Source organism: Sabethes cyaneus, chromosome 1, assembly GCF_943734655.1.
Source record: "Sabethes cyaneus chromosome 1, idSabCyanKW18_F2, whole genome shotgun sequence".
Classification (NCBI taxonomy): domain Eukaryota; kingdom Metazoa; phylum Arthropoda; class Insecta; order Diptera; family Culicidae; genus Sabethes; species Sabethes cyaneus.
In genome coordinates, this window is record NC_071353.1 from 30,794,075 (window position 1) to 30,808,475 (window position 14,401).

Here is a 14,401-nt window from a genome sequence, read left to right on the forward strand (position 1 = left end):
GTACTGGACGAAAGATTCATCTAGAGAGGACTTAGCCAAACCTGATGCTGTCACGCCAGTACGCATAAAAATGTAATAATAAGCATATAAGCTTACTAGAAAGCGATAACAACAAAAACAAATGCAGTGCAGAATACAGCAAACACTCCGGGTATTTTGCACTGCATTTATTTTTGCTGTAATAGCTTTCTGTTACGCGATATGCTTATTATTATTTTATAGAATATATAATAGATCTATATACCTATATATAATAAATCTAAGTGCTGGTCTGGTGATAAACTGATACAGGATAAAAAAAATTGTTGGCAGAGACGTCCCATTTCCCCCCTTGGGGAATGTCGGTTCTGTAACAAATTTACAAGAAGATAACTCTTTAAACGAAGTTTCAGTAAGAATAATACAAAGATTTTTTGACCTTAATTCTAGTTTCTTCAAAGTTCTTCGCGTACTATAATCCAGAATAATATTGGCAATCATCCTTCATCAAAACTCAACGCCAGCCGAATTTTTCAAATACAAAAACACAATATTTTCGATTCCATGCAGTTGATCACCATATCCATTCTTTCATTTCACTTCACTGAAATCCGCACGAAACCAGTTTGAATGCTCCCACACAAATATACCGGAGAGAGTATCCGAACCAAAACAAAACCATTTTCACGAACAACGTAACGAAATGCGTACCCCCAAACGGTCACCGTCTTCAGCAATGTTGCATGATCAACTCCATTCTGTACTTGTGACTTCCTAGCTCCTATTATCACATCAGTATTCTCTACACGTGCCTATCCTCTACTGCAGCTTCCGTCACAAACCGCGGTACAACTCTAACTGCCAGATGTCGAACTCAACGCAAGCCACACCGGTCCTTCTCCCTGCAGGGAAGGTGGGAGTCATAAACCGCTGCTTCAATGGTTTACCAATTCATCTGTGGGTGACATTGCGTGAAATTTACTTAAAATCGAAATTTCAATCTGGTCTGGCGATCATGGTTTGAAACAGTCTTCGACAGTCGCACAATTCGATTCATTTCTTCTCGCTTCACTTGATCTGTGGGTGAAATTTTATCCACCCGACGCTTTTGGTTTGGTTGCGAAAATTCGACGCACCCAATAATTATGCAAATTGACAATGCGACACAAGAGGAAAGAAAACGAAAATCGCAACACTCAACGCTCAAGCGGCCGAAACGATTCGAAACGTAAGTAGCATAACCACCTCCGGTGGTCACGGGTTCGCTACATGTTGCCAGCCACTGTTATTGCATGACTAACCGTATTAAAAGTGCCTATTTCACGTATAAATTATATTCATCAAGCAAACTCGAAAAGTTCGGTGTAATCAAACCCACCAACAAAATGCACTACCCCCGGTTATTAGCGCATATGTGAATCTTCCCGCTGCTCGGAATTACGGACACTCGCGAGCCACTTCGAGACCGCCGCCGCTGGACGAGACCTTGACAATGTGAATACTATGGTGGAACTGATCGTACCGTGGCCCTTGGGTCCGACACTTTCTTCCGATCCGACAGCGCGCGTCATTCATCCGTTAGACCCGTGCAGCAACACTTTCATTTTTCGCCACATCAGTCGTGAACCTCGCTGTTTCGTCATCGTGGCCAACGGAAGGCGGCACTTTCATTTTCATTCGGCCATCTTCGGGCCGCCGCCGATGACGACACAGCGACGATTTGGCAGGACGGGTCAGATGACCCACGCCATCAAGCGACATTCAAGTCGCTTCAAATCGAGCTTCGTTGGAATTGGAAGAAGTTTCGGATGAACTAACTGCATTCGCGTGTGTTTTGACCACCAAGCTATGATGGCTCTGCCACTGTGCGGCACTTCGTACCCGGCTACGCCGAAAACGAACAGCGCGTGAAGCATCCGTTGAACGAAATTCATCACACGACTCGTCCGCGACTGACCGAAAGATCATAAAATCCGTACGATAGATGCCCTTGATCGGCACTCGCAGCGGCACTTGCACCGTCTCGATCAAGTCTACAAAGCAAAGCCGCCCGTGTTTCGAACCATCCTAAGCAGACTGATTTCCATATTCATTAGTACACATCAAATTCGATCTAACCGCGTCGGATAGCTTTATGGGCTAGGGAAAGTTCAACCGCTACCATTGACCGTTGGTTAAAGCAAAACAATCAATTAACATATCGGCCATAAAGTTCGGATAACGAAGAAACGACTCTGAGTCTGAGAGATGGTATTTTTATCTTCTATTTTCACGTTCTGCTCCTATGCATGTTCGTATATAATGTATAATTTTGGCAACAACACTAGCTTCAGCTCACCGTGCACAGTGAACCTTCGACTTAAAATTGGCTGACTAGAATAAATAAATAAATAACTTCCCCATGGCTCGTCGTGTTCGTGTCACTTCGTTCGCTCGCTAGCGCCTCTGTGGTGCGGGTTAAGCGGCCCGGGCAGCGACATCCTTCGGTACGCACATGCACTCGCCGGACAGCCTTTCGTGAATCCACGGCAAATAGTTGACGATGCGAGTGTAAATTCCGGGCAGGTTCGGCCGGGCACAGCCCCGACCCCAGGAAACCACGCCGACGACCTCCATACTACCAGCGTTGCCCATCTTGTGCATCGGACCGCCACTGTCGCCCTGCCGAGGGGATAGAGGAAATGGAAAAAGTGGTAATACATGGTAGGAACTTGAAAGTGCGTTATTTGTCACAGAGAATTATTCAATTATCGGTAGCAAATAGTCAAAATTGGTTGAATTTTTTATCCAAAATTTGAGTTTGTACACTTTAAGGGCATTTTATTAAGTGTGTTCAAATTCCGGCTGGGCGGTGCTGCAAGAGTCAGTAGCATCATTGCACTAGCTCCGTAATTGTCTAGTACTCTAATAACCGGCTGAGAAGTCTGTCGATAAACGAAACAGACGACTGAAATTATAAGAAAGAAACACCCACACCCACATTCACACACAACCATACACCCACACACACACGCTTATATTCCAGGTTTTTTGGTCTAATGGTGGAGGTTTCCTAGCGGAACACGCATATTATTTTCGAAAACAAATGTTTGAACATATTCGCTTTCAAGCTTTTAAACACACTAGAATCTCGTTTTACGTCCGTTCATTTTACGTGATTTCGTTTTACGTCACTTTTTTTACGTTCAAAATTTGAATTAACGTCCTCTCGTTTTACGTCCAAAATTTGAATTAACGTCCACTTTTTTTACGTCCAAAACTTGAATTAACGTCCTCTCGTTTTACGTCCGAAATTTGAATTAACGTCCTCTCGTTTTACTTCCGAAATTTGAATTAACGTCTTCGGGAAAGTTACTTAAATGACTGCCGCCTTCAAGATGGTATGGAAAATAGCGCAGAATTGACTCACTACGTAGTGAATTTGAATTAACGTGCAAGGGTGTTTGGGGCCGGGGGAGGTCTTAGGATGATTGTGTATTTTTTATCCCTCTCTTTCCCGCTTGGTCAACCGTCCATGAAAATTCTACAAAATTTACACCCGTATTTTTCCATTTGGCACTTAGGGAGCCACGTTTTGAGAAAGAGTGGTCCCAAAAAATCCCAACTTTTGCCAAGCTTTCCTTGTTTAATAATTTATCACTTTTGAACCACTGAATTGATTTTTATTATTTTGGTACCAAATATGGAGTTAAAGCTCAAGGTTTTCAGTGACTGCTCAAACATTTAAAATATTTTGACGTAGGACTACGTCTTTGTTTACTATACTGGGACTGGGTAGCACTTTGTGAAAACGAAAATAGAAGATTTCAAATGCGAATAACTACTAAACTACTGAACGAAAATGAACGATTTATATGTCGTTGGATAGATAAAATGGCCAGCAATTTTATGGATGGGTAAAAGAGCAATTTTAAAGAGAGCGTAAGAGGGGGGGGCTCCTATACAAATGCAACACAAATTTCCTCAAAATTCGAGAACTAATCAAGCAAAAGGAACCAAATTTGGCATGTAAGGGGTTTTGGAGGCAAAAATTTTTTCTATAGTGAATTTAGGCCTTTTCCTTCTTTAAGAAGGGGGATCCCATACAAATGAAATATAAGTTTCCTCATAACTCGAGAACTTATCAAGCAAATGGAACCAAATTTGGCTTGTGGGTGTTTTTGGAGACATGAATTTATTTTATGATGCTTTGAGACCCCTGTGGTACGAGGATAAGGACTCTCATACAAATAAAACAGAAATTTTTCAGAAACTTCCCGAAGACCGTAACTTTGTAGATAGCCAGCAACGCAAGATACAGCTCGTATAAGAATGCTACATATACGCTAGCGCGCGTAATGAGTCAATTCTGCGCTATTTTCCATGCCACCTTGAAGGTGACAGTCATTTGAGTAACCTTCCCGAAGACCGCAACATTCTAGATAGTCAGCAGTGCAAGATATAGCCTGCATAAGAGTACTACATATACACTAGCGCCACGTAGTGAGACAATTCTATAATCCATACAATCCGACGAAAAGCCCTTGATCTGCTAAACAACTTTGTCGAAGACACCAACGTTCTATACGGTCAGGATCACGAGTTATTCCATGTTGGAACCAATTATGTCAATTCGTCCACTTTTTTTACGTCCAAAACTTGAATTAACGTCCTCTCGTTTTACGTCCAAAATTTGAATTAACGTCCTCTCGTTTTACGTCCGAAATTTGAATTAACGTCCACTTTTTTACGACCGATTTGATTTACGTCCCCCCAAGAGTGGACGTAAAACGAGATTTGAGTTCATTATTTATTGATTTTTTTTGGAAAGTGACAGTCAGGTATCAACCGAAAGATCGTGGGATCGTATAATTTCAATGCATATTCCTACGATTTTTGGCAGCAGTTCAACATGGTCCAACGTTGACAACATTTTTGCTCATACTTTTTTAATTTCCAGGCAATTACCAGAAATTTATTTTGTTTTTGGACCTCTGCAACGATGTATTCAGACTGCCGAAGTTCCTTTTGAGACAAATGCACTAAAGGTGGTCCAACCACACCGACATTCCCTTATATTATTTGTGTGTATGTTCGTGTCATTCTAGACAACCAGCAGATTTGAGAATATTGCTTGAACCAAATTTCTTAGCTACGTTTTTATAAGAAATACGTTGCGTCACCAACGTAGGTAAACGACTGGATAATGTGTACCTTGTGGTGATGTGGTGCCTTGAGCACTGAGCAACTTTGTCGTGGTACCAGCTGGGATACGAGCAACCTCTGCGGAGATCTCTCAGCCAGACGAAATCTTAAATCGATCACTGACGTACTTTTCAGACGTTATCATTAGCGTAGTCAAGAAATTTCCCTGGAGGGGGCCTAGGGGGTACACTTTAAAAAAAATTCAACATGATCCTGTTACATCGGCTGGCACCGACAGCAGCACAGGGTTTTAAGGGAATTATCAGGCGGACTGCATGGGGGCCCGCGCAGCTGCGGACCAGATCTTGCAGACATATCGTGAATACTACTTGTCCTCGCATCACATGTTTATTGATTTCAAAGCAGCATACGATACAGTCGATCGAGACCAGCTATGGCAGATAATGCACGAACATGGTTTTCCGGATAAACTGACTCAACTGATCAGAGCTACATTGGATCAAGTGATTTGTTTCGTGCGCATCTCGGGGATACTTTCGAGCCTCTCTGAGAAACGGTAAGGGTTGAGACAAAGTTACGGCTTATCTTGCATGCTATTCAACATCGCTCTTGAAAGGATGATCCGACGAAAGCGGATTCTAGGAGGATTGGGCTAAATATAAAGAGAGGACCGTTGGAGTGCCGTGAAAACAGCCATTAACAGCCTAGCGGAGAATGTTTTAGGCGGGGTTGCATTGAATCGACGTAACGAATGGTTTGACGGGGTGTGCCAGCAGATATTGGATGAGAAGGGCGCAGCGCGGGTACAAATGCTGCGTGAAGCCACCCGTCAGAATGTAGAGCGCTACAAAAGAAGCGCAGACAGCCAACCAGACTCTTCCAGGAGAAGAAGCGCCACCAGAAGGAGAGAGAGTGCGAAGAACTCGAGCAGCTGTACCGCTTTCACGACACAGTTCTATCAAAGACTCAACGAATCTCGCATAGGCTTTGTGCAGCGGGTCGAAATGCGCAGAGATAAAGATGGAAGTATTTTGACTGACGACCGTGCGGTAATCGAAATGTGGCAGTATGATAACGATGAACACCTGGCGTGCAAGTGAAAGACCGTAATAGTAGAGGAAGTGACTTCATTGGTGAAGCTGGATGGCAGCTGGAAGCTGGGTGGAGCAACGGGGATGTGCCACCCCTATCGATTGGCTAAAAATAAGTTAAAGAAGCCATCTAGCGGCTGAAGAACAATTGAGCAGCAGAAAAGGATAGCATTGGAGCGGACCTTATCAAAATGTGCCCGAACAAACTGGCCAGCAATTTGCATCAATTGGTTGTCAAGATTTGGGATACGGAACTACTACCGGAGGAGTGGAAAGACGGTATTATTTGCCATATTTACAAAAAAGGCGGTAAGTTGGATTGTGAGAACTACCGAGCGTTCACTATCATGAACGCCGCCTATAAAGTGCTTTCACAAGTCATCTTCCATCGAGAGTTGTCAATAACCAATAGATTCGTAGGAAGTTATTAGGCCGGCTTCATGGAGGGTCTGCCTACAACGGATTAAATCTTCACTCTGCGGCAGATCCTCCAGAAATGTCGCGAATTCCACAGCCCCTCGCATCACCTGTTTATTGATTTCAAAGCCGCATATGATAGTGTAAACCGACAAGAGCTAATGGAAAATTCTGGACGATTACGGCTTTCCGGGTAAGCTTATTAGACTTATTAGACAGTACTGTATGAGAATCTAGGGTGGATTATCGGACCCACTCGAATTACGCAGGGGACTTCGACAAGATGATGGTCTTTTCTGCCTGCTATTCAACATTGCACTTGAAGGTGTTAGAAGACGAGCGGCGATCGAAATGCAGGGCACATTTTCAATAAATCCAGTCAATTTATCTGTGTTTCCGACGACGTGGATGCTGTTATTGGCAAACCATTTGAGGCGGTGGAAGATCAGTACACCACACTAAAACGTGAAGCAGAGGACATTACGTTTAAACATACGTTTAAAATTAAGTATATGCTGGCGGGCGGGACCAAGGTAGTCGACGGGGTGAGTTTGAGGTAGTCGACAAATTTATATAACTCAGCTCACTGGCAACAGAGGACAAAAATACCAGCCGTGCGATTGAATGGCGTATTATTAGCGGAAGTCATGCCTACTACGGACTCCACAAACACTTGCGGTCGAGCAGTCTGATTCCCCGTACAAAATGCACATTGTACAAGACGCTAATTAGACTGGTTGTCCTCTACGGGCATGAAAGGTGGACAATGCCAGCCTGCGAGCACTCGGAGAACGGAGAACCATCTTTGGCGACTTGCAAGAGAACAATGTATGGAGGTGAAAAACGAACCACGAGCTCGCACGTCTCTGCGGTGAACCCAGTATTCAAAAAGTTGCTAAAGCTGGATGGATACGTTGGGCAGGTCGTGTTGCCAGAATTCCGGACTGATATTCTGCAAAAATGGTTTTCGCATCGATTCCAGAAAGAACCAGACGAAGAGGGGTACAACAAGCAACGTGGCAAGACCAGGTGGAGCGAGATCTGGCGAACACTGGGTTTCCGCGAAACTTCCTTCTCTCGATTTTCAGTGTTCAGCTGCCATAGATCGAATTAGATTGAGAAATTATGCTGCGCAGGCCTTGTCTATATCTACGTGAATTAAAGGCAGTTAGCACCCAGCTGAAAGTCAAGCAACTTTCTGTAGAGAAGTTTGCGTGATTTTTCACACATGAAAACATGTGAATTATCATGAGTGTAGTGAAGTGTCACAGAGTGACATTGACATTGGTCGAAGTTCGTAAAAGTTTGTTTTCACGTGGTTTCAAGCGCACGTTAGTGAGTCAATCATTAAATTTTATTTTAGCATAACAGGGAAAGATAAGAACTGGAAAAATTAGAGCTTAATATTGTATTAATTTTAAGAATGGTATTTAAAGTGCATTAAATAGTAAAAATGATTGAGCAAAAGCGTATAAAGAAAGCTAAATCTAGTAACGATTTAATTTGTAATCAGAAAGGAATGGAACGCATACGCTTCGCGTATAATGCTTTTGGTAGTAAAATCTCCATACTCAATGCGTAGAGTATAAAAAAATAAAAGACTTAGTTATCATATTTGCTGCCATTAATGCAATTTTGCCACTTTGTCAATAACCTAGCAAAAATATATCTCTACGATTGGGTGCCAAAAGGACTGCAAACGGTGAATTGATAATCGTGATGAAGCATTAGGCAGTGCACTGGCCCTTAAAAGTCCCTGCATATATGCATCTATATAATTTAACAAACAACTACCAGGTGAAGCGCAAATACAGTTGCGTGTTGTAGCCTGGACAATGTTAGCAATCAAACAATAGTGAAGTACTAGCAATGGCACAATAACCATACCATCGTGATAAAAGGAATACTTCGGTAACTCGAGCGAAGTTATCACCACCATCGTAGCTCCATCACGAGAATAGGAGACCGTTGGGAATTACACTTTTGCCCCTCCTTACTCTACGCATCGAGATTCGAAAACGTAAGCAAAGGTGGAAAGCAAAGGCAACACACTACGGAAGGTCGGAATCAAAATCCGCAAGCGAGTGCTAAATTAGAATCCGGCAGGACATCGTGCCAGAGGCAGTTTGCGAAGTAACGTCACATGCATTCCTTTTACAAATAACGGTTACAACTTACCTGGCAAGCATCCTTTTTGCCATCGTGATAACCCGCGCACATCATATTATCGGAGATCTTTTTACTGCCATAGCCTGCCTCCAAGCATTGCTCCTGGGTCCAGATGGGCACCACCACTGATCGTAAAGTTTTCGAAGGCGGGAGCTTTTCCTCGATACGGCCCCAACCGGCAACGATTCCTAATTTTCCGCTCAGATCACGTTCGGCTAAAAAAATATAGGGTAATGGCTCATTCAATAAAAAAAACAGAGGCGCTAGTAGTTCTTACTGCCATCTGGTAAACAAGCCGGTTGAATTGTGGGCCCATAGCGCAGTGGTTTGTCCAGCTCCAGCAAAGCGATATCGTTGTTGAAGGTGAAGATGTCAAAGTCTTCATGGTCAATGATTCTTCTCACCCTGCGCAGTTCCGTATAGTCCTTGGCAATGTTATGACCACCTAGGTATACCTAAATGTGTACGGAAACAATGGTACGGAGTAGTGCATCTAGTCATAAGTCTGCAATTTCCTACCCTGATTTCATGCGGTTCAAACGAATTAACGCAATGGGCGGCAGTAATGAGGTAGTTTCTGGTTAGTACGGATGCTCCACAGTACAACTTTCCCTGACGAAATAGGCCGGCCAGCCAGGGAAACTCGTGCGCCTCAGTTTCGACGCCTCCGACGATTCGGTTCGCGCGGCCATTCACTCCACACACTGGAAACCGAGAGAAAGGAAAGGTTTTATTAAGTATTTACACGTGCTAGAATTAGATGGTTCAGAATCATTGCGACTTTGAGATTATCCTGTTGAATCTGGTTCTGATTTCACCTATTTGAAATAATGAGAAGCTGACGAACATGAAAGGAAGATAAGTCGAAATTTTTTTTTAGTTTAATTCCACTGTTTATTGCTTAGTAGAATTCGACTCGAAAAAAGTTTTGACTTTTTTTTAATTTTCGTACTATTAAGTCACTCAACAAAGAAACTATAGTTAACTGACGGACAGACTTTTCAATTTTATGACACTGCTAAATGACAAAGGGCGTCCATTTTATAACGCTGCACAATGAGCAAAAATAAGCTCGTAATCCCAATTATTCAGAAGCGGCTAGTTTGAGATCCCACGTTCTTATTTAAATGCAATGAATCGATTGGTGATAGTTCCGGCTTGTGCAGATCTCGAGAAGAGGTCCATTTCTCCCTTTACGAATATCAATTTTTTGGCCACAGCTCTTTCTACAGTATTTATACATATTTGACATGTTCGGCAAAGATTTTCAAACAGTCAAATTACATACTTTTTTGGAATATAGTAACTTGCTGTCATCAATATTTGAGGACAAATTTAGAGTTTTCTTTTAAAAATCCTACAATTTTCAATAGCAGTAACTCCTAAGCATTCAAAGTGTGAATTCAAGCTCAAGCTCAAGCTAATTTGTTTTGCATTTATAGTACTTTTCTTGTACCTTCACATGGGTAATAAGTGACTTGCATGTGTCTCTTGGCTGGGCCTCTGGATCACTTGTATGCAAGTGTGAATGCAAAAAAACGAATCACACGGTATTTCTGCAGAACCAGCAGTAATTTTCGTTGGGTTATCGATTATCTTATCTGAAACATGATGTATTTTCTTGGTTGAATGTAAATTGTAATTATCAATGAACTGTTCTTAAAAAAATCTTTACTTCCATATCACGTAATTGATACATACGTGATTAAGTTTCGTTGGCTTGGTCACGTCAGTCGCGTCACTACCACTGTTGTGTGAATGCTGCTAATTAACAGCAATACGCATGTAGCGTCACCTCAAAATGTGGCGGTTTCAGGAAGCATGGTAGATGCCCGGGGTTTATTTTGCCCTATTATCATATCGAAAATCATGATAAAAAACTAATCAAACAGTAACTTATTTGCCGTCCGAGAAGTGAACTCAAAGAGCAACTAAATGTTGTCAAAAAATCAGAAGAATCAAATCCCATCCATTCCATGCTGTGCAAAACGTAAAAATAGTCCAAAGTTTGAAGAATTGAAATGAAATTTGTCTTAAGCAACTTTTTTTTCCTTCGAATTTTTCATGGAAAATGACCTTCTAGGCTAACGAAACTATGTTTTCTGTAGAGCATTAATTGACCATGAAGCGGTATTTTACGAAACCAGTACTGTATTTTCTGTAACAATCAAACGGAAAATATGAAACATTCGAATGTTTCAGTTCCAAGTTCAAATACCCACTTCACACTGCCATGACAGGTAACTTCACTCAAGCAACCTTTGAATACAGTTTGTTCGTAGCACTATAGCGCGATTGCTCTAAAAATAAAACGATGTCGGTCCGTAACTTACATTTTTCTGCCGTGGCGCCGATAACGCGTATGTACCTAGTATTCCCAACAAGCTATTGAACAAAATTTTCCAAAAACTACCAGCGCACACAAACAAATAATCACCCATCTTAAAAGCATCGCACCGTGTGGGCATTAACCAAATCGAAACCATTCGCAGAAATGACATTCCAGCTGCGGGTCGGTACCTGATCCGATAGCCTGAAGCTACAAATAAATTTGCACCACCCAGCCGAAAACCCGAAACTGCAAAACTTGCAACCACCTGTGGCCCGCATGGCGCCATCAACGCATAGCCCCGCGGGAGCGGGAACTTGAAGACCGCGTCGTGACAGCAAAACCAAAACAAACAGCAGGTTTTATTTTTAGTCCCTCATTTTGGCGTCTCTATCTCTGTTTTTCTCGGCTGACACTGCTGACCATCATCGGACACAACAATCATAATAAAAACTAGCACGTGCTTGCAGATTGCTAGTGTGATTTGCTGACACCCCCGCCCATCCTATGCTGTTCATGCCTGGAGCCTGGCTTGCGTTGGTATGCGCCATTGTGGCACTACTTTGTCATTGCTTGCGTTTATTACATAATTGCTTGCTACGACACACATCATCGGTTGTTGTCATTGCTGTTGCCAGTTTTCCCATTTGTTACAGACACTGAGCTGATCCGATTGTTTACACTGGTAACCTTTCACTTTTCGAAACGTTTTGCACAATGCAGCTGCAATGAAGTGCATTCCACAATGGTGCGAACTGCCAAAGCTGAAGATCCTTTACCTTACGTACATCGATACATGATCTTGAAAGGATATCACATTTAGTTCAGCATCACTATCACCTACCGCAATTGCACGAGCTGCTACCGTTGACCGGAACTGCTAACGATATCCGTGCCAACCACAACAAACTAATCGCCAACGGTAACTGCATCCTGACGCGTCTGTAGAACACTGTTGCACCGAAACGTACGGAACTCGAACTGCACGCTAGAATACTGCTTCGAAAAAACAATATAGCACAACACTGCCTAAAATGAGCAGCAAACGATCGACGAAAATTTGGTCCCGTCCGTGGCAGACGAGACAAGTTGAGTGTGTCAGTATTGTTCTGTGGCTGTGGAATTTAAACCGATCGTCTTTTATACATATGGATAAGTTAATTTGTCGCCATACGCGTGAGTACGAGGAGCGTCGAACATTGTTCGCACGCCCGCTCGTCGGTTTTAGGTACGATACCTTCGAGGACGTATCGCCATCCGCCATGGTTCTCCCTTGTCCTGCTGCCCAAACTGTGTCGATATGAACCCCTCGGGGGCAACTATACACACAGGCACGGAGTGCAGCGCATATTGTCGATCATCGCCAAGGGGGCGGAAGTCGGGTGGTTGTCATCGTTAAGGTCGCGAGTATAGGACCAACTGGCACTCTCGCTCTCGGCGCAGCAAGCACCAAAGAATTAAGTGCATTCACCTAGCGGCGCGTGAGCAAGTTTGCTGATTTTGCAATCAAAGACAAAAACGGGAACTAAATTATATTTTATGTTAATTTTATTTATACTAGTTGATTGCCCGATTTTACTCGGGGCCCCGTTGTGTCTTAGCCACTTTTACATTGGTTATTGTAACGAAAATTCTCATAATGCAAGAAACAAAACCCTTTTTCTTCATTTGAATGCGGCTACTGTCTTTGTCAACTCCCCCTCCCGCTGCCCCGCAATTGTCATTATGTCACTTATAAAACTGTCTTCTTTCCGGTAATTCCTATAAAGCGTAACAAAGTGGTTTTTTACAGTTTTGGAACTTCCCCTTGTTAATGGTCGATCTATTATCCCTTTCAAAAATTCCCACTTGTCGTTCAACGACATGCATAACTGCTGTCGGTCCAAATGCAAAAGAAACGCACTCCTTTATCTTTTTGATTTTTTTTTTGTTTAGATTATAGTCACTTTAACCAGCTTTGGGCCATTCGTGACTTCTGCGGGGTTTAGGGTTGGGATTTGAACCCGGGTCCTCGGCGTGAGAGGCGTGAATGCTAACCACTACACCGGGACTGACCCCTTTTTGAATATTCCTCCCGCCTTGTAAGGGACCGTCACCCCTTTATCAATTCACCTGGGCTGATGTCCAAGAACATCCGCGCCAAGTTTTATTTATTTATTTGCCTCTCAAGGGGGCTTTCAACCAGTGGGGATTCTTTCGAAAAAAGACCTTTATCTCTATATCTCAAAATGCCGCTGAGCTAGGATCAACCATTTGATGTCAAAAGAAAGATATTTTTATAAGGATTTCAATGGTATGATGCTTGTTTACGGCACGCATCTATTTCTAGCAGTTTTTGCCAAAAAAAGGACATCTCACCCTATTTTTCTCAACATGGAGAGATGTAAAAGTTCATATCTGCGGATTCCGCTGAAATAAAATTGATCTTTTTTCGCCATAAACAATCAATCCTTAAGAGGAATCTGACGATATGATATTTGTTTACGAAACATGGTTGTTTTTTGTTATTTTGGTCAAATAAACGACATTTTACCCAAGAATTATCAATGATTATCAATAAAAGTGAATATCTCTGGATTCCGCTGGGATAAATGAAATCTTTTTTCACCACAAGAAAGCTATTTTTATATGCTTTCGAACAGTTTGGTGTTTATTTGCAGCATCTGTGTGTTTCTTATAGTTTTGGTAAAATAAAGATCATGCTACCTTAATTTGGCAACGTCAACTAAGAAAATTGGGGTAAAATGACTAATTTTGCCGTAAACAAGGACCACACCATTGGAATCCCCATTAAAATAGCTTTCTTTTATTTTTTTTTGGTTCTACAATTGATGAAGGGACGGTAGGGGAAAGAAATGCAAATTTTGGCGAAGGAGGGAAGAGCGGATAGGAAAGGAGGGGAAGGGTATTGGTAGCTACGCTTGACAAGTAGTCATTTTGACTCCTACCTTTTGTCCAATGCTGGAAGGTGCATGAGTTGAACCAAGCTATAATCTGAGATTATAACCGGATTCAAACCCACTACACCCGCCAGGGCATGGTTCGCTGGTACTTGTACCTTTGCACCATAGAGGTGCTGGACCAGAGTCTAAATGTCAAAATGACTACTCGTCAAGCGTAGCTAGCAATATCCCCCCCCCCCCTCCTATCCTTTCCGCTCTTACCCTCTTTCGCCAAAATTTGCATTTCTTTCCCCTACCGTCCCTTCAGCAATTGTAGAACCATCGTTTCAAAAAAAAATATTAATCTATATGAATGACCACATTTGAAG

The 14,401-nt window shown here is 42.5% G+C and overlaps 1 protein-coding gene across 1 annotated transcript; it reads right to left on the reverse strand.

Moving 5' to 3' along the window:
• Positions 1-2,436: 2,436 nt before the first annotated feature.
• LOC128745522 (trypsin 3A1-like) lies at positions 2,437-12,062 on the reverse strand. Its single transcript, XM_053842597.1, has 5 exons — positions 11,975-12,062; positions 9,321-9,505; positions 9,079-9,256; positions 8,811-9,016; positions 2,437-2,640 (listed from the first exon to the last, which is right to left on the reverse strand). The coding sequence occupies exons 1-5, from the start codon at positions 12,060-12,062 to the stop codon at positions 2,437-2,439; spliced, it is 861 nt and encodes a 286-aa protein (XP_053698572.1).
• Positions 12,063-14,401: the final 2,339 nt, after the last annotated feature.